Genomic DNA, 19,710 nt, shown 5'->3' on the forward strand with positions numbered 1-19,710 from the left:
AAACTAAAACCATTCCCGGGAGAGATTCAGCCCATTCTTCTTCCAAACAAATTCTTCATTCACATCTAGATTGATTTCTACCCCATCCAAACTCTGCCCCCAGGGACCGGGTACCCCCCAGTGTGTGCCCCGTGTACTGTGGTGGCAAGGGAGCAGGCAAGTGCCATGTCATGCTGCGTCACGCTGGCATCCTGCCACCAGTTTGCCTGGCTAAAGCAGGTTATGGCTTGACCTAGATAGACATGGGCAGCTCCTTTGCAATTAGCTCGAAAGGGAAACGACTTTCTCCTTTAATGCAACCTGGCTGCAGGGCCTCTGTGTCCCCAGAGCAGCTCTTGGGAACCGGCTGCCACTCACCCTCTGGGTAACGTAAGCACCAGAAATTTGCACCAGATACTTTGCTTTTGGGACTTCCAACTGTTGGGTGGGTTTTTGGCCCCATCCCCTCCCCAGGTACCAGCTTGGGATCGGTGAGTCCCATGGTGGTGGAAAGCAGCAAATACACACAAGGTATTTTAGCACAAGGGGATATTTTGGAGAAGCCACAGCGGTGCTGCGTGCAGCAGAGCCCTACCTCGATGCTGGGGCTGAGCCCCCCTGGGCAGCTGGAGATGCTTGTCTCCCAGCCGGAGGGAGGATACTCATCCCAGCTATCTCCAGAGCTCAGGTCTGGAGCACTGGGCCAGTATCTACTGGCTCCAGTGCTGAACTCAAGTTTTCCCTGAATTAAAGACCTTTAAGCCCAGAGACGATGTGGTTTCTGATCCCTTTGGATGTTGCCATCTGCAGAGACATGGATGTTCACATTGAAGGAAAACAAAACAGCCTTGGCTGAGCCACGTCCTTCATCCCAGGACAAACACAACCCAGCACATCCCTGAAGGCATCTCCTTCAAAGAGGCATCTGTTGTGCTCCGAGCTCAAGCTAATTCCTCGGCCCGGTGTCCAAATGCATCTCACATGTGCGATTTCAGCAGCCAGAAATGAATACAGGGACCTGGAGCCCAGGTCTCATTTCATGTCCCCATTTCACACGTGAGCAGTCACTGGAGTGTCCCCAGCATGAAATCAAATCTGGTTTGGAGCCATCCATCACCTGAGCAGAGCTGGAAACAGCCGCTCCCCCTGGCTCTCGGCCCTCCTGACCCTGCGCTGGGGCTATGCTGAGTGGCTGAAGCCCCCAGCTCCTCCACGATGCCTTGGAGAGATCCAACCTCCGGCTCTCCCATGGTCTCAAGAGAACAGCTAATGGCTCTGCAAGTGCTTCACTCTGTTCCTGAAGCATTTTGGGGTGACTTTTATAAACCAGATTAAATTTGCTTCTCTCTTATCTCTCGCAGCCGAGATCCCTGCTGGGTATGAAACTCTGCCCTGCGTTCCTGGGATAATTGTGACAGGAGTCTGAGCATGAACACTTAGTGATGCAAAAAGGTATTAAACCCTTCAGCCTCTGCTGGCATCTTGCTGCTGCTCTGTGCCTCAGTTTCCCCACCCTGACATGGTCTCTGCCAGGAGTAAGCAAGCTGAAACCAGGCTGATAAATAGGAATCAAGGAGGACAGATCCTTCCCTGGATGTGCTGGGCTGCAGAGCAGCTCTGTAAATTGGGAGTCATCCTTGAGACGCCCGCGGGACCGGCAACATGGTGGGGGCTGCAGTGGAGCCGGCCATGACACACATCCCTGGGGAGATGCTCAGGTGCTACAAAGCATCCTCCATTTTTAAGGATGAGGGTGGACAGGGTCAGCCCAGCAGTGAACCCTGGGGTGTGAACGGCCCGAGCAGCTGAGCCCATGCCAAGAGGCAGATCCTGGTGCCATGACACAGCTGCCCCTCGAAGCTGCCGCATGCACCTCACAGCCCTGTGCAGGATCTGTCCCCGAGCTGCCTTCAGGGATGGCTGTGCTCCAGCACAGCCTCCTCCCTGGCACGCTCGGGAAGGATGACAAAGAAAAGACTCTTTTGTGACACAAGGGACATAAAACTTTCCTAAGAGAAACAGAGGGAACAGGGGCAGAAAGAAGCCTTCAGAAGAGAACAAGCTGTCGATTCAGCCACCAGCCCCATCCCTCCGGCCCCCGCGCCCTGGCCGGGACCTGGCCTGCCTGCCAGCCGGTGTCACTGCCTGGGACATTGCCACCGCCCACGTCGCCGGGCCCCGGGGCTGGGTCCTTCCACCGGCAGATCTCACGGCTCCCCTCGCCCTGCCCCTCTGCAGGGGCAATGCCAGAAGTGGCTGGTTCGATGGCCCAGGCTAGGTGCAGGCAGGTGGTTCTCCTGGGTACAGGCAGCAGACGGGTGAGTGGGTGGGAGGGGAGGCCTGGCAGTCCCAGCTCTGCCTGCCCTGGCTGGCTGTTTCCCCACAGCACGATGATGCTGGGGGCTAGGGGAGCCGCTGAGAGATGAGCTGCAGGCTGGGGTGGGAGAGGAAGGGCAGAAATCGCCTGTTGTCAGAGCAGAGATGCCCAGCCCTCTAGCCTAATCTCTGCTTTAGCCACTCCACGGCAATCCCATTATGCACTTAACCCACTTTAATAAAACCTTGCTCTGATCAAAGTTTAGCTCTCAGCTGGACCCACCGCAGCAGCTTCTGCCACCGAAAGCCCTGTATGCGGCAGTGAAATCGAGCTCTGCCCAGGGCTGCATTTTGCCTGGCACAAATCCTGCTGCGGGGACGAGGCTGGATTGTCCGGGGCTGGGACAGACCCCGGGAGCTGTGCAAGGGTCTGTGCAAGGGTCTCTGCAAGGACCCCCCATGCCGAAGGCCTCTCCCTGGCCACTGCGCCTGGGGACGTCCCGGCTCTCGGTGGCACGGGCCACACGGCGTCTGGTTTTTCCCGTGACCCCTCCATGTCCCCCCATCCCGTCCCCACCTCGCAGGTATTTCACGGAGGCTGTAAGTGCCTGAGCGTGGCGGGCGTGACATCCCCTGAGCCGGGCCAACCGGGGACCACGACGGGGGAGCGGGGGGCTCGGGGCAGAGGTGTCCTCTCCGCCGGCCTGGAGACCCCGGGGGGGGGACATCGGGGCTGCCCGGTGCCGGCTCGGACCCCCGGCCCCAGCCCGCTGCGGGAGCCGCCGGGGCCGGGGTGCGGGGGGGGGGGGGGGGCAGAGGGGGCAGCCCCGGCCCCGCGGCGCTGGGGACGTTCAGGAGGCGCCGGTGCTGGACAGCTCCGCCCCGCCGCCCGCGGCCCCGCCCCCCTCCCCGCCCGGCCCCGCCCCCCGGCCCCGTGTCACACACCCCCCCCTCCCGGCAGGCACCGCCCCCTCGGCCCGTGTCACCCCCCGCCCGGTGTTCACCCCCCCCCCGCCCGGTACCGCCTCCCCCAGCCGGTGCAGCCCTCCCCGGTGTTCCCCCCCCGAGCCCTGCCCATGGCCAGTGGTGCCTGTCCCCCGCTCTGCCCACCACCGCCCGCCCGGGGCCAGCAGAGCGAGTCCCCAGGGACCAGCCCAGCTCGTCCGGGGTCACACGGCCCCTCCGTCCTGCGGCTGCCCGTCTGGGGCCGGTACCATCTGTCCGGAGCCTGGTGCCATCTGTCCCCCCGGCAGCACTGCCTGTCAGCCCCCAGTGTCCCCAGCACCCTTGGGGACCAAGGTAGGGCCGCCCCGCCGTGGGGTGACACCCCGCTGAACCTTCTCCAGATGCCCCCATGGCAAAGATCTGGCCGGGAGGAGGGCGTGGGTTGTGTTTGGGGGGTCTCCCGCTCTCCTCGGTCTCCCCACTCCCCCTGTGCCGCCTGGTGAGAAGAGCTGTGAAACAGTCCACAGCCCCGCGGCCGGCTCCTCCCGGCACAAGAGCCACCGGGCACTGCAGAGCCCAGGGCCACTTTGGTATCCAGCACCGTGGCCAAAAAGCAACATCTCCCATTGCATCTCCCGAGGGCTTCAAAACCTCCCCAAAATCTCCCCCAAACCTTCCCAAAACCTCAGTGCTGCCATGGGGCCGAGGATCCCCCAGTACCATGTCTTGGCTGGATCAAGCCCTCACCCAGGAGCCATCCCACAGCCTAGGTGCAAGCGCTCAGATGGGAGACATTCAAATAAGCTTCTGCCTGGGCCAAAACTCTATGAAGCCAATTGCGTCATTTATTTAGTCCCATGTTCCTGCCACATCACGGACCCGGCCCTTTGCTCCTGGGATTTTTGAGCAAGAGCAGATGTCAGAGCATCTGCCTCTGCCACCGCCATGTGGAAACGGCCCCCCTGGTCCCCAACCCTTGAAAACTGGAAGCCCCCGATGCGTTTTGGCTTTGCTGATGGGGCAGTGGGGGGAGGCAGCTGCGCGATGGGGCTGCGAAATGCATTAACTCAGCAGATGCTGTCGCATTCGCATGCGTGCGTGTGGGTGTGATGGTTGGGGGGGGAGCTGGGCTTGTCTTCCCCTGTCCTGGCACGGGTGGTGCATCCCCAACGCTCACTGATGAGACCTTCACTGCCTGTCTGCTCCTTCCAACACTCAGCTCTCCAAGCTCACAGCAGGCAGAGCAGGGTCTTTGGGCTAGCAAAAAAGTCACTTCCCACCCCCACCCCCCGAGCAGGCTAAGGAATTAAAAAACCCTGCAGGGAGCGTGGGGTGGGTAACGCTGGGGACACAGCCAAGGGTTGGGCATAACATGGCCCAAAGTGGGAGCTTTAACTCTGAGAGTAGAGACACAGAGCATGGGGTGGGGTTGTGCTATCACTACATCCCTTCCTGCACAGCAGCTGAGCTCCAAGCTGGGGCATTTTTAGACACTGAATCTGCTTCGGGCGATGAACCAGGTGAGGGAAAGTCAAATCCCAGCTCTGATTCCCAACTGACCCTCCCCCAAACCCCTCCCAGTAAAAACCATTCCCACCACAAGAAAATTTCCCTGTCTGATCTTACCTGAGCAAGTGGGATGAATCTTTCCTCAGCCCGATAATCCCTCATATAATAAATAAATCTGCTGCTCTTGCAGCCAGGACTCTTCCCAGCAGTGTTCGCCCCGAGAGCCCCACACACCCAGTGGCAGCCCAAGGGGGTTTCCCTTGGGACAACCGGGTATTTGCAATGGAAAGCAAAAGCCGCGGGGAGCCCTTAATGGGATGAGTGGATTTTCCAGTGAGCTGCAAATCCGCAGTGGCTGCTGGCAAATACCTCCCTGCTTGGGTCTCGGAGGGGTTGCAGCGGTCCCTGCTCCAAGTGTGAGCAGGCAGGCTGCCTGCCCACCACTGCTGCCAGACTCAAGTGACACGGGGCCTGGAGGGAGCCATGTCCCCTGGGGTTTATCAGAACAACCCTAAGTGTGTCCCTGATGCCAACATCCCCAAAGATCCATGGACTGCCACTTACATACGTGGCTGGAAGAGGTGGGCAGGGGCTGGCAATGCCCCCCCCGACCCCAGTAATCCCCTATCAGCCCCAGAGCAGGCAGCAGCTCGGGTCTCACCACCGTCTTACACCTGAAATTAAACCTCCCACCTCCAAGGGATGCAGCTAATGGAGCCACTGTGGGTCCATCACACCTGGAGGATGCCCGGCTTTCCCGGACGGGAGCCTGAGCATCCCTCCAGCATTCTTCAAGCATCCCTCAAGCATCTTGCCTGCCCACAGCGAGCAGCCCCTGCAGCGACGTAGCACTCCTGCCTTCCCCCTCGCCCACCCCGTGGTGCATATCCCCTGGGATGGATGTCCTAGTGCGGAGCCAAGTCCCGAGGGGCCAGCAGTGAGGGAGGGTGCAGAGCCCAGTGGGGCGAGGGGCAAAGGAGGAGAGGGGGAAGGGGTGGAGGAGAAGCCGTGACTTATCACCCGGCCCTGAGCAGGGGGAGTTTCCGCTGCCGGAGGTGACGCCGCCCGGCTGCATCCGCACGGGCCGGCAGCCGTGTCCGGTGGGAGCTGAGGATGAGGATGGGGGATGAGTGCAAACCCAGCTCCTCCAGGTCCCACCTCCGTTCCTCCATGGGAACGTGGGGAATCCAGGCAGATACTGGGAGTCATTAACTCGAGTGCTGGCTCCCACCCCAAACCGGCTCCCCGCAGCACAGTCGAGACCTTCAGAGCCCAATTCCTGCATCCTGGCAGTGAGAGGATGCCAGGCCACCAGTCCCACTGCCCCAGCTGGCCCTGGCAATGGGTGGCTTGTCCCCAACTGTCCCTTCCCCATGCGATGCCTTGGGGCACCCCAACCCCTGGTGCCTGCAGGGCAGTAGCCAGGCTCCTGGCTTTATCCCCTCTGTTGCCAAATCCTGCCCCAGCACACAGCCGGTGTGAAAGGCAGCTCCCGCAGCAGGGGCATGGCTGAGTCCAGCCCCAACCATGGGAGCCACAGAGTAAATCATGGCAGGTTAAAGCACTAGTTGGTGCCGGAGGATTGTGCCACTGTGCTTACATGAGGACACACGGTGACTGCATGTGGCAGCAGGGCAGGAGCCAGGGTGGCACCAGGATGTGCTGCCAAACTTTTCAGGGACAGGGGTTTGCGGGATGTGACCCTGTGATGAAGAAACGTGCAGCCATTGTGGGTGCTCATGGGAACCCAGCACTGAGATGGAATGACCCAGAGCCCCCCAAAACAGTCCTGGGGGACAGCAATGTTGCTGCAGGTGGTTTGGGGGCTGTGCTAGGATGGGTCATTGACCAGGCAAGCTTGGAGCAGTGCAGGGGAGACCAAGTCCGGCAGCCAGCGGCAGCTTCACCCCAGCTCCTGCCCCCCACATCCCCACTGACCTGCTGGGACAGAGCAAAGTTCCAAACCCCCCCTCCTGCCACTCAGCCGGGACCTCTCCCCCTCCAGTTAATGAAAATCCTGTTTTCTCCAATTACTGTCACTTTCTGATGGTGGCAGTGGGTGCCAGGAGCTCCTCCAGCCTCTCTGCCCTGCTGAGCATCCCCTAATCTGGGCAGATAATCTGGCAGCAGTGCCTGATGTCCAGGCCCTGTGGCATGGCTGGCACAAAGCTCGTTAGAGGTCCCTTGCTAAGGAGCAGGGCTTGAGCTGTGCCAGCAAATGCACCAGGGAAGCCGTTGGAGCCCGCTGGGACAGGTTGGTGACTGATCTCTCACCTGGAAACATTTCAGGAGGACCCATGGGTGTTGGCAATTTGTCACCTGCCTGCAGCCCCTGCCTCAGTTTCCCCATGCACTGCCATCAGCCTCGTCACTGCGTCTGGCCACCGACTGCCCCGGCAGGTCCCAGCTCCCTGGAGTGTGTTTCTGGGGGGTGGCACTCCTCTGGGCTGGGTTAGGGCTTGGGGACTGACCCTGCTCAGTGGGGACAGGCTGGTGACATGAGCTGGGATTTCCCTGGGGACACATGGGGTGGCAGGCAGAGCCAGCATGGTCCCAGCTACCCCATCCATGGGGACCCACCTCTGTCACTGCCTGGTTTTCCCCCTGCATGGAGTACCAAGGCCTGTGGGAGGACAGAGGACAGCTGTCCCCAGCTGATACCCAGTGGACATCCCAGCCAGGTGACAGGGAACTGTCACCCATTTGCCAGCAGCATGGCAGAGGGGGTCACCATGGTGGTGGGAATGGATGCTGAGGACTCCCATCCCATACTGGTGTCCCCATCCCAGGCTGATGTCCCCATCCCATGCTGGTGTCCCCATCTTATGTTGGTGTCCCCATCCCAGGCTGACATCCCCATCCCAGGCCAATGTCTCCACCCCAGGCTGATGTCCCCCTGTCACTTTGCTGGTGCTGGAGCTTGTCAGACCTCCCCAGGGAGCGAGTGCAGCTGAGGGGACGTCCCGACGGATCAGTGAGCAAAAGTGGCTCTGTGAGGGTCACGGGCACAGCCCAGCACCCTCCTCCTCACAGCACCGGCTCCAGCTCTCCCAGCTCCACACAGATCCTGGTCCAGCCAGGAAGGAGGAACATGGTCCCAGGGTACTCACCTGTCGGGTGCCTGAGCACAATGGCACTGGGAACAGGACTGGGTGCCCAAGCCTGGTGGCACCACGTCCCGTCCCCAGGACGGCTCCAGCCCAGCCCAGCAGCGGGTTGGTGGCTCAGCTTGGGGCTCCCGCAGCCAGCCCAGCCAGGGCCCTGGGGACTGCAGTGGCCCCGCTGGGGTCAGGGCTCCAGCCAGCCCCAGGCTCAGTGGCTGGACCCTGAGCACCAGCCCAGGGGGGTCACCTGCCCCCCCCCCCCCCCCCGTGGCCCAGGCCCCGCGTCCTGCCCCAGACCCGGGGCCCCGCTCCCATCTGCAGACGGAAACATCTTTTTCCTGTCCATGGGGCTGCAGCGGGGCGGGTGGCAGGAAAAAACCTCGTGTCTCGGCGGGTTATTTATAACCTGCTGCCAGCAAGGCCGGCCAGATCGCCCTGCAGCGTCCCCACTCGCACCTTGAGCCCTCTGCCAGCCCCCACCAGCCCCATCCCTGACCCCATCCCCATCCCCATCCCCGTCCCTGTCCCTGTCCCCATCCCATTCCCGTCCCTGTCCTTGTCCCTATCCCATCCCAGTCCCTGACCCTGACCCTGTCCCTATCCCCATCCCCATTCCCATCCTCATCCCCATCCCATCCTCATCCCTCTCCCCAATCCTGTACCCCTCCCCACACACCAAGACTCAGCCTGGAGACACCCTTAGCAGAAGGAGGAGGCCCAAATCCTGCCTTGGGGACATCATTCTGCTCCCAACGAACACTGGAGCCCACCCAGCTCCATGGTCCCCTTCCCACTCCATTTTTCCCCGTTCAGACCCACCCAGGCCCCTCGGGAGCTGGTTCCCTGTGCCGGAGATGTGCGGCAGGGCCGGATCCAGCCCATGCCCGTGCCCCAGGAGCCTTTTGCCCTGTCCAGTCCCAGGAAAACATCGGGGGGAAACTGAGGCACAGGGTTGGCAAGGCAAGGAGGGCACCGAGGTGGGTGCAGGCTGAGAGCTGGATGAGGCCAGGGCCATGGGCAGCTGACAGGGGCACATACAGGCACAGCAGGCAAAGCAGGCAGCTCTGGCCCACCCATAGAGGCCGCGGGCAGCCCTGCACCCCCATGGCACAGCAGTTACTCAGCGCCTGCAAAATGACTCAGCCAGGATCCGGCTGGGCCAGCCGGGATTTCCTGACTCAGCTTTCCCGGCTGCAAAACTGGGGGGGGTCCGACCCCACCTTGCAACAACATAGACACTGACACACTGTGCCGGGGCATGCAGGGGGTTACCTCCATCCCTGTGACCCCCTGCCCACCCTGGGAGCACCCAGACACTCTCCGGCACTGGGGATGACGGCGCGAGCAGCAACAGCAAAGCCCTGGGGAATGCAGGCAGCACCCCAGAAACTATGGGCAAACCCTGCCTGCGTGGGGGCATGCGCTTGCCCGCTTCGGGCCGGCCAGGGGCATCCAGCAGGGACGGCTGCAGGACCGTCAGCCCGGCACACCCAGGCTCCCTGGCTCTCCTCCCAGTTGGTTTTTTCCTAGGTGAAATCCAGGAAAACGGGAGACCTGGCACATGCATGCTGTGGGTCTTCACCGCTTCCCTCCCACGGGGTGCTGGCACGTTAATGTCCCACGGGGAACACGGCCTGTGCTGAAGTCACCTCTAAGTTTTCCCCCTGTGCCATGCTATCCCAGTTTGGCTGCGGCACCAAGCGAAGCCAGGCTGTGACACTGCTGGCTCCATGGGAGCCATTCCCACAGGGCCTGGGGATGCTCTGTCACCCCAGGGATGCTCGGCCACCCCAGCCACCCTTGCTGAGTGGCTGGGGTGGCCGAGCGTCCCTGGGGTGACAGAGCATCCCCGTGATGGCCGAGCACCCAGGAGGGAGAAGCTATCAGGTTCCCGGCCCCTCTGCTACCGATGAAAACAGCATTTTAAAAAAAGCCAATGTCCCCACTGCCTTCCCAGCTGTCCCCACGCCAGCATGGGGACATGGAGCATCTGGAGCTGCACAGCCCTGGGCACCCATTCAGGGACTACCCATGGGTGCCTGCGGCCCCACAGCACCTTCCCGTGCCAGAAATGAGGGCAGACACCATGAGCAGCTGGCACCGACCTGCTCTGCCTGCGGAGAGGAGATGTGGGGCAGCACAACAGGCATTTTCGCACCCCGGGCCAGCTCTCTGGAGAACCGTCACCCATTTTGGCAGCCCCCGTGCCTCAGTTTCCCCCTGTCACCCTTTGTTGGCACTGCTGTCCTCCTCGGGGCTGGTTTGGGGTGGCAAGGCTGCCGTGGCTGGGGACGGGGCACTGGGACATGGGGACTTGCCAGCCCAGCCACGCTGCTCCTGGGCCACCCACACCACGGCTCCCACTCCCGAAACAGGGTCCCCGCAGAGAGGTGGAGACACCGGGGGGCACAGGGGAGGGGAAACGGGCCGCCTTCCCCGAGGGTCAGGCAGTGCCAACCCGCACAGCTGCTGCCCGTCACCCCCAGTCCCCGCCAAGACGTCCCCTCTGCCACCGCTGGTCCCCGCAGTACAACCCCATCAACCTGGTGCCCCACGTCATCTGCCCTCCCCAGCAGGGTGCCCCCCGTCTCTCCCCGGTCCCCGACGGGGCGTCCCCCATCACCACCGATCCCCACCAGCACGCCCCCTCTGTCACCGCCGGTCCCGGCAGGATGTCCCCCATCACCCCGGCTCCACCGGGATGTCCCCCATGTCACCACCGACCCCCGTCGGGATGTCCCCCATCACCGCCCGTCTTCGCCGGGGGGGGTTCCCTGTGCCTTCCAGGTCCCCGCAGGACGTCCCCCATCACCCCCCGCTCCCCGGCGCGGCGTCCCCCATCGCCTCCCCCCGGTCCCCACCGGCATGTGCCCCCATCACCCCCCCGTCCCACCGGGACGTCCCCCATCGCCCCGCTCCCCGGTGCCCCCGCGGGGCAGAGCCGGCCGCCCGGCGCGGCACTCACCGCTCGCTGCGCCCCGTCCCGCCGCCGCCCCGCCGGCAGCGCCCCACCGGTGCCGCCGCCGGTGCCAGACTGGCAGAGCGGCCGAGGGACCCCGCGACGGGCCGGCCCGGGTCGGGCCGGGCCGGGCCGGGGGAGGAGTCGCGCAGGCCCGTGCCCGGCCTCGCCGCTCCGGCCGCCCGGGGGTGCCCGCCCCCGCCCCCCCCCCGGCCCCCCGGGCCCCGGCCCGGAGCCGCCCCTGCCCCGCTCGGTCCCCCGGGAGCGGCCCCGCCCGGGCCGCGGTGCCGCTCGGCCGCCGGGACGCGGCGCCTGGAGCCGGCGGCGAAGCCTGAGCCCGGGATCCCCCAGGGACCCCCCCCCCGGCCCAGGGATTCCCCCACCGGATCCCCCTCCATGGATCTCCCTATATACCTCCCCGACCCCCCCCGAACTCCCCCCCGGATGCTCGCCCGGATCCCGGCATGGACCCTCCCATGGACCCCCCCTGCCCCATGGATGCCCCGCCCCATGGATTCCCTTGACCCATGGATTTCCTCCCCCCCCGCCCCGATCCCCCCTCCACGACCTCCCCACCATGGATCCCCTCCCCCGCCCCACGGTCCCCTCCCCCGCCGCGCTCCAGGGACCCCCCCGCCGCTGCCCCGGCCCCGCCCCCTCGCCCCGCCCCGGCCCCGCCCCCGCCCCGCCCCTCCCGCCGCGGCCCCGCCCCCTCCCCCCGGTAGCGGCGATGGCGGCGGCGGCGGCGAGCCGGGACGCGGCCTCGGCCAGCAGCGCGGGCGCGTGGGAGCTGCGGCACCTGCACCTCTCGCTGCGCGTGGCCTTCGCGGCGGCGGGCGCGGGGCGGCTGCGCGGGACGGCGCGGCTCGAGCTCCGCTGCGCGCGCGCGGGCGCGGGCCCGCTGCGGCTGGACGCGCACCCCAGCCTGGCCGTGCACCGCGCCGCGCTCCTGCCGCCCCCCGGGACCCCCCCCGGGACCCCCCCCGGGGAGCCGCTGCCCGTCGAGAGCCGCCCCTTCGCCAGCTACGGCAGCGCCCTGCACGTCGCCCTGCCCGGGCCCCTGAGCGCCGGGCGGCTCCTCACCCTCGAGATCGACTACGAGGCGGGCGAGGGGCCCGGGGTGAGCGGGGGGCACGGGGCCCGGGGCGGGCAGAGCCCCCGGAGAGCACGGGTGGGCGAGCGGCTCCCTCACCCGGGCGTCTCCCCCTTCCCCCCCCCCCAGGTGTGTTGGCTCACTCCCGAGCAGACGGCGGGGAAGCAGAAGCCCTACATGTACACGCAAGGCCAGGCCGTCCTCAACAGGTCCTTCTTCCCTGGCTTCGACACCCCCTCGGTCAAATGCACCTATTCGGCCACGGTGCAGGTAAGCGGTGCGCCCGGGAGCGGGCGGGGGCGCAGAGCCAGCCGCCCCCCTCGCGCCTAGCGGGAGCAAAACCCTCCGCCCGTTTGCAGGGTTTGCTCGCGGGGAAGCTGCCGGCTCAAGCGTTGGGGCGTCGCCTCAGCGGCTCCGCTGCCCGGGCCTCCGTGACGCTTGTCGCGCCGGCTTCAAATCCTCCATCGCAGGCCCCCCAGCGGAGAAGGCTCTTGAGAAATAATTCATTTACACTCCTATTTTTCTCTCACATTCGTCTTGAGATGAATACAAGCAGACCCCAGTGGTCCTCTTGCTTCTCCCCAGCCACGCGTGCTGGGCGCCGCTTCGTGTGATGGCCTGCGAGCGGGTGCACGAGCCGGCCGGCCTGCTGAAAGCTCTTCTTTCCCAGGGGGAGGTGGCTGAAATAATCGATGCTTGATGCCAAAATATCAGCTAACTGTTGGAACCAGCTTGGTGTTTAAACCTCTCTGCTCTCCTCCTGCTGCTGCATTTGTCAAAGTAATTCCTTGAATTATCACAGAAAAAAACTATTTTTGCCCCGCAGCAGTCTGAGGGCAGCAGGATGCCTGCTCTTGGCGTGTGTAGTAGCAGGAGGACGACTGGGATGAGCCAAGTTTGGGGGGACACAGCTGGAGAAGGGGGTGACACCAGGTGGCACCACGTCCTGGTGGCGGTGCTGGGGCTGCCAGGCTTCCAGGATGGAAGGAGCAGCCACTGGTCCCCAGGCTTAGTACAAAAACGGGACTAAATAATCCAAATTCCCTCCTTGTGTGCAGGCGGTCGTGCAGTGGTACCAGCACTGGGCTGCCCCGGCATGCCGGGCTGCCACAGGCGAGGGAAGCTGCTTATCAGGGTGACACCAAGCCAAGGCTGATGGCATGCGGTGGCATTGGCTGGTGATGCTGGAATTTATTTATTTATTTTGTCTCTTGCTCTAATTTCTGCCCTTAAAGCTTCAGCTGCGTGTCCCCGCAACAGGTGAGCACGGGGCCCAGCTGTCGCAGAGCCCCGGTGTGATGCTCTGTACCAAGAAAACCATATTCCCCACGGCACCGAGGGGGCTCGCTCCACGTTTAGAAGAAGAGAGACCAGATCAGTCTCCCAGGGCTCGGGCTAGGCTGACAGATTGGCCATGGCTTCTACTTTGGCTTGAGAACAGGAAAAACAAGTTGTTGTGTAAGAAATGGGAGGAGAGCCGGCAGCTGAGGGATCCACATCCTCTGCCCTTTCAGCACCTGCAGCTCCAGCATTTCTTTATCTCACTGGCACCTTGCACGGCAGGTCCGGCTGTCCCGGTGTTTGCACCCAGCCAGTGTTTGAGCGCAAGTGCGGAGTGATGCTGTCGCAGGGATGCAGCTGTGATCCCAAGCTGGAGCTCGGGGTGCTACTGCCCTGCTCTGCTCCTCAAAAGTTGCAGTGCCCACAGACCGGGCCACCTTCAGAGTGCTGGGACGTGTTTGCCATCAGACATTGTGGCGTCCCCGGCTGGGTTAGCCCATGTCCTGCTCTGTACGTTACAGATGTAATAGATGTTTTTATCTATGTGTTCAGGTCCCCGAGGGTTTCACAGCTGTGATGAGTGCCACGAGCTGGGAGAAGCAAGACAATAACACCTTCGTCTTCAAGATGTCCCAGCCGATCCCCTCCTACCTGATCGCTCTGGCCGTTGGGGACATTGTGTCTGCTGAGGTTGGCCCAAGGTAAGCGGCTCTGGAGGAGACCCGAGCGTTAAGCCCTGGCTGTGGGAGCCACATGGTGAAGCTCCTGTGCCGTGCTGTCCCTGTGGCAGCTGCCTGCTGCCTCTTCCTGCACCGCTGGGCTCTGGAGAGCAGGCAGATGCGGAGACACCGACCATAAGCATGTCCCGGTCAGTTCCCCCTCTGCTGTGCCTGTGGTGCTGCATCATCAGACCACGGGCTCTGCTGGATGAGGATGCTTCTTGCTCTTGAGAGTGAGAACCTCGGTGCTGGGTCCCCTCACCTTCGAGGGTGTCCCTGGCTCTGCTTGTTTCACCCCCATGCACATGAATGAGAGCAGTGGGTCCCCGTTCACAGAGGGTCCATGTCTCTTCCCAAGGCCAGTGGTTTGTTTGGATTCCTGGCTGTCACACTAGCCATATAAAAGCCCTTTGACATTCAGACAAGGAAAGAGATTACAGCAGTTTGCACTCTCATTAGCTTCCTTTATCAGCAGACTTTTATTTTGCTGTGGAATAAACGTGCGATTCTTGTCTGATGAAGCAATAGGGTAAAAGTCTGCTAATGGTTAAAGCTTCCTCTTCTACACACTTGGCCAGGAGCCATGTCTGGGCCGAGCCCTGCCTGATCGAGGCTGCGAAGAAGGAGTACGATGGGGTGATTGAGGAGTTCCTGGCAGTTGGAGAGAAGCTCTTTGGACCTTATGTTTGGGGCAGGTACGGCCTCCTGTTCCCAAAGGGCTTTGCTCCCTGGGGCCAGGGAGGGAGCATCCCTCTGTCCCCAGCCATGTCCGCAGGAGGAGGTGGGTCCAACCCAAGCCGTCTGCTCTTCCCCGGCAGGTATGACATCCTGTTCATGCCGCCCTCCTTCCCCTTCGGTGGGATGGAGAATCCCTGCCTCACCTTTGTGACGCCCTGCCTGCTGGCTGGGGACCGCTCGCTGGTGGACGTCATTATCCACGAGATCTCCCACAGCTGGTTTGGCAACCTGGTCACCAACGCCACGTGGGGCGAGTTTTGGCTGAACGAAGGCTTCACCATGTACGCCCAGAGGCGCATTTCCACCGAGGTCTACGGTGCGTGGCCTTGCGCAGCCACGGGGCGCCGAGTCCCCACGTGCGGCCATGCCATTGCAGGCAGGACCTGTGCTGGTCCGGGGTCCATGTGCTGCGGCTCAGCACATCCCTCCAAGCGCTGCGTGCGGGGCCAGAGCCTGCCCTGCATCTTGGAAGAGGTGAAGAGCAGCAGCCTGCAACGCCCCAGGGGTTTCGTGTTAGCAACAGAACTGCCTTCGCTCTGAGAGATGGATGGAGCCCCCGCAGACCTGTGCCAGGGACGTGGGCGCTGCGATCTTGCCCAGCCTCGCCTTCCTCTTGTTCCTGCAGCTCCCTCGGGGAGCTGATCCAAGCTGGCCTGAGCTCCCCTCTGGACACATGGTCACATCCAGCAGCTCAGGTGCTCCCGGCGCAATTTGCTGCAATCAGATAAATTTAAATGGCTCTAAAAGCCTCTTGCTAACCGAGGGCTGGGTTGCCATGCTTCCCTGCAACTCCACCATCCCAATGCCTTGTTTATTGGTTTTCTCCTCTCCCAGCTCATAAGCTAACGCTGTTTCCCTCCCGTAGCAGCACCCGTTGCGCTCGAAGCGCACAGGGATCTGGTTGTGGTCTCCCAACGCCTCCTGCTTGTCTCTGCCCAGGTTCGGCGTACACCTGCCTGGAGGCTGCAACGGGAAGGGCTCTCCTGCGCCAGCACATGGACAACACCGGGGAGGAGCATCCGCTCAACAAGCTGCGGGTGATCATCGAGCCAGGTCTGTGGGGTGTCCCCATCCTCCTGCAGCCAGCTGGGTGTTTGTTTCATGGCTTGCAGTAAAACCGGTGCTGGTGGTGGGACCTGAGTGAGGCAATGGCTCCAGGGGTATGTGACAGGCTTGCACCCAGCACAGAAAGTGGACATCTCGGCACACACAAGGGCTGTTTTGTTTTGCAGATGGGCAGATGATTTCTGAGGGTTTTCCCTTTTTCTAGGTGTCAATCCGGATGACACGTACAATGAAACGCCCTACGAGAAGGGGTACTGCTTCGTGAGCTACTTGGCCCATCTTGTGGGGGACCAGAGCAAGTTCGATGCCTTCCTCCAGGTTGGTACAAGGAGGTACCAGGTGGACCTGCCAAGTCATACAAAACCCCACGGCAGGAGGCTGGAGCACAGCAGGACCCGGGGAAGGACAGGCTGAACAGGGTCGCTGGGGAGAGGAAGAGGAGATGGGAAGTAGAGATGTTCACGGGGGGGAAAGAGATGAGGGCAGAGCTTGGCATTGTGCTGGCAGCAGATGGTGGCAATGCTCAGGGGTGTCCCAGGGGATGCAGGGGGCTGGGCAGCCCCTGGGGGCAGAACGGGGGCTGGTGTGGGCTCAGCAACGCTAAGCCCCCATGAGACGGAGCATGTGTCAGGGGTGAGCGCGTGCAGCATCACGCCCTGGCCGTCTCTGCAGGCCTACGTGAACCGGTTCAAGTTCCAGAGCATCACAGCGGATGACGCCCTTGGTTTCTTCCTGGAGTACTTCCCCGAGCTGAAGGAGAAAGGCGTGGACTCCATCCCAGGTCAGCATGGTGCCGCCTTGGCCAGGGGACTGGGGTGCCACTTTGCAAACCAGCACCCCATGGGCATCGGACCTGTCCTGAGTCCCCTGCAGACCCTGTGCACGTTATTTTGTGTGTTTTATTGGAGACTGCTGCTACTGGCCTCAGCTCTGATGGAGGAGGCACAGCGCTGGCCAGCCTGGGATCAGGCACTAACCTGGGCTCGGGCGCGCACCTGCTTAGCCTGATTTATTTTTCATGCAAATCCAGTCCGTGCTCTGTGCTCAAGTGCTGTTTCATGGGGTTTCCCCACAGACAGCTCAGCCTGGTGACTCTAGCACCAAGATGTGAGCATTTGCCAGTGGATCCACTGGCGAGCACTGGGATGGGGCTCAGCCAGTGCCTCAGGCTCAGCTTAGCCTTGCTACAGAGGTGCAGGCTTGGCAGGAGCTTTTCATGCTGGAGCTGGTTCATCTTGCTGGCAGTGGCGGGGCTGTTAGTGCATGAGCACACATGGAGCCCGGGATGGCTCAGTGGCCTCACCCTGTTAAGTCTTTACTTATCACCATTCCTGGGCAGATTTGCTGGTGCTGGGGATGCTCTCAGAGAAAGCAGTGGGATGTCTGGGCAGCAGCACCCAGTGTGGGGTTCAGAAAACCTGTCCCAGCTCTCCCTCCCTTCCTCCCTGCAGGCTTTGAGTTTGACCGCTGGCTGAACACACCGGGCTGGCCCCCCTTCCTGCCCGACCTCTCACCGGGGGAGCAGCTGATGAAGCCAGCAGATGAGCTGGCAGAGCTCTGGGCAGCCGATGGCTTGAACATGGAGGCGATTGAAGCCATGGACATCACGGTCTGGAGGACATACCAGCTGGTCTACTTCCTGGATCAGGTCCTGCAGAAATCTCCCCTGCCAGAAGGTGAGGGCCAGGTCACTTCCTGGGGCTCTGGTGCTCAGAGGAGACACAGGGTGACATGCCCCGGTCCAGCCAGTTTGCTGGGGATGTGAGGACACGTCAGCAGGATGCAGGGGTGCATGGCCATCAGCCCATCTCCACTGCAGTCCAGCAGTGCAGTTCGTGGTGTCTGGGAAGCCTCGATCAGTGTGGTGGTAGGGTGGAGAGCCAGAGGAAGTGTGTCCCTGGATGTATGGGGACACACGCAGTGGCAGGGAGGAGCCCTGCTGTCCCCAGGCTGGCTCAGCTGGGCTGTTACCTCCCCATGTCATTTCACCTTTCCTTGGCAGTCTTTGCTGAGGGACCTCCCCACCCTTCGTGCTGGCATCCCAAGCCACCAGGCATGTGGCTCTGCAGGTCTGCCTGGCCCCGGGAGGCCCAACATGAGCACCCTCCTGCCCAGAGCCAGCGAGTGCCTCGGATGCTCCCAGAGCTGGGGGTGCTGGAAGGCTAGGGGAGGGTCCAGGGCTGGCCCGAGGCTGGGAGCATCCCAGATTTGCAGCACAGCCATGATGGGCTCACAGGGTCCCCTCAGACCGCAGGCTGGGAGCTGGAGGGAGAGTCCCTGCAGAGATGGCGACGATCCCCCCTCTCACAGGCAATGTGGAAAGGCTGAGCAAGATGTACCCAAAGATCTCCAAGGCCCAGAACGCTGAGCTGCGACTCCGCTGGTGCCAGATCGTCCTCAAGAACAACCTTGAGGCTGAGTACAGCAAAGTCAAGGACTTCCTCCACAGCCAGGTTAGTCCCTGCACAGTGGTGGCTGTGCCCAGCAGTGTGCCATCAGGGGAGAGACTGGTATGGGGCACAGGACCTTCCATGCCAGAGGGCCAGGGGTTGACTCTTGCTCTTGATAGACCTACGGAAGGTTTGGGTTGGAAGGGATCTTCAAAGATCATCTAGCCCAACCCTCCCGCCACGGGCAGGGACATCTTCTGCTAGATCAGGTTCCTCAAAGCCCCATCCAACCTGACCTTGAACACTTTCAGGGCTGGGGCATCCACAACTTCTCTGGGCAACCTATTCCAGTGCCTCACCAACCTCATTGTACAATATTTCTTCCCTATGTCCAATCTAAACCCAAATCCACATTCTGTCAGATTAAACCTCCCCCCTTGTCCTGTCACTACAGGCCTTGGTAAAAGGTCTCTCTTCATCTTTCTTATAAGCCCCTTTATATATGGAAAGGCTGCAGTAAGGTCTCCCTGGAGCCTTCACTTTTCCAGGCTGAACAATGCCAACTCTCTCAGCCTCTCTCCATAGCAGAGGTGTTCCAGCCCTCTGCCCATTTCCATGGCCTCCTCTGGACCTGCTCCAACAAGTCCATGTCTGCCTTGTGCTGGGGGCCCCAGAGCTGGATGCAGTGCTCCAGGTTGGGGGCTCAGGAGAGCAGAGTAGAGGGACAGAATCACCTCCCTCGACCTGCTGACCACGCTTCTTCTGATGCAGCCCAGGATACGGTTGGCTTTCTGGGCTGTGAGTGCACATTGCTGGCTCATGTCCAATTAGTCACCCACTGGTACCCCAAAGCCTTCTCCCCAGGGCTGCTCTCAATCCGTCCATGCCCCAGCCTGTACTGAGAGTGGGATTGCACTTGGCCTTGTTGAACTTCAAGAGCTTCTCATGAGCCCACTTATTCTCCAAGGTCAAGGTCTTCTCCCCTCTCCAGGTGCCATAGTCCCAAGGGCTGCCCATGGTGGCATTTTCCACCGTGTCCCCTTTGTGCTCTCTCCCTGGCCAAGAGCAGGGCGATGCTGGAGGTGTTATGCCCTGCGGGGAGATGTGGGGCTCCTGGGGCTTCACTCCACTGGAGCTGGGGAGGAGGCTGGGGATGTAACCCTGCTCTGTCTCTGCAGGGGAAGCAGAAGTACACTCTGCCCCTCTACCGTGCCATGTGGGCTGGGTCAGAGTCTGCCCGGGCCCTGGCCATGGAGACCTTCTCTGCTACGGCCCCCCAGCTCCATGTCAATGTCCAGAACTACATCAAGAAGATCCTGGGCTTGGAGGTGGTGGAGGACTAGTGCAGCCTGGGCTCTGCTGCCTCCACCAGCTTTCCCTCTGGCAGGACCTCAGTGCTTTCTCCCTCACTGCACACATTTCCTTATTAAAGTTTGTAATTTTTTTTCTCTTTGTGCTTTTCCTGTTCTCGGTAATCCATGGCCAGCCTTAGCGTGACTCCCTGCTCCTCTTGCCCAGGAACCAGGCTGGTGCCCCAGGAGGGGGACTCTGCCGGCCCTGGTCTGTGATGCGCAGGTTGCTCCTCCCTCTTCACACACCAAGGTGTCTACCC

General features: G+C 62.1%; 2 protein-coding genes across 2 annotated transcripts in view; one reads left to right on the forward strand and one right to left on the reverse strand.

The window, feature by feature from the left end:
- NAV1 (neuron navigator 1) overlaps window positions 1–10,923 on the reverse strand; it is a 75,723-nt gene extending 64,800 nt beyond the window's left edge. The window contains exon 1 of the mRNA XM_075054707.1: window positions 10,819–10,923. The gene's annotated coding sequence lies outside the window, so the exon portion shown is untranslated. The remainder of the gene's footprint in view (window positions 1–10,818) is intronic.
- Window positions 10,924–11,542: 619 nt separating this feature from the next.
- On the forward strand, window positions 11,543–19,542 carry RNPEP (arginyl aminopeptidase). Its single transcript, XM_075055341.1, has 11 exons — window positions 11,543–11,932; window positions 12,035–12,175; window positions 13,739–13,887; window positions 14,484–14,600; window positions 14,724–14,959; window positions 15,583–15,696; window positions 15,914–16,026; window positions 16,381–16,489; window positions 17,160–17,384; window positions 18,019–18,161; window positions 19,277–19,542. The coding sequence occupies exons 1-11, from the start codon at window positions 11,543–11,545 to the stop codon at window positions 19,439–19,441; spliced, it is 1,902 nt and encodes a 633-aa protein (XP_074911442.1). The 3' UTR covers window positions 19,442–19,542.
- The last annotated feature ends 168 nt before the right edge of the window (window positions 19,543–19,710 follow it).

The sequence above is a fragment of the Buteo buteo genome, chromosome 23, assembly GCF_964188355.1.
Source record: "Buteo buteo chromosome 23, bButBut1.hap1.1, whole genome shotgun sequence".
NCBI lineage: Eukaryota > Metazoa > Chordata > Aves > Accipitriformes > Accipitridae > Buteo > Buteo buteo.

Excerpts from the sequence above, each read along its gene's own strand:
- RNPEP (XM_075055341.1), top strand. The coding sequence starts at position 11,543 with ATGGCGGCGGCGGCGGCGAGCCGGGACGCGGCCTCGGCCAGCAGCGCG. Across the intron at positions 17,385-18,018 it reads GAAATCTCCCCTGCCAGAAG|GCAATGTGGAAAGGCTGAGC; the intron begins GTGAGGGCCAGG and ends CCCCTCTCACAG. Across the intron at positions 18,162-19,276 it reads AGGACTTCCTCCACAGCCAG|GGGAAGCAGAAGTACACTCT; the intron begins GTTAGTCCCTGC and ends CTGTCTCTGCAG.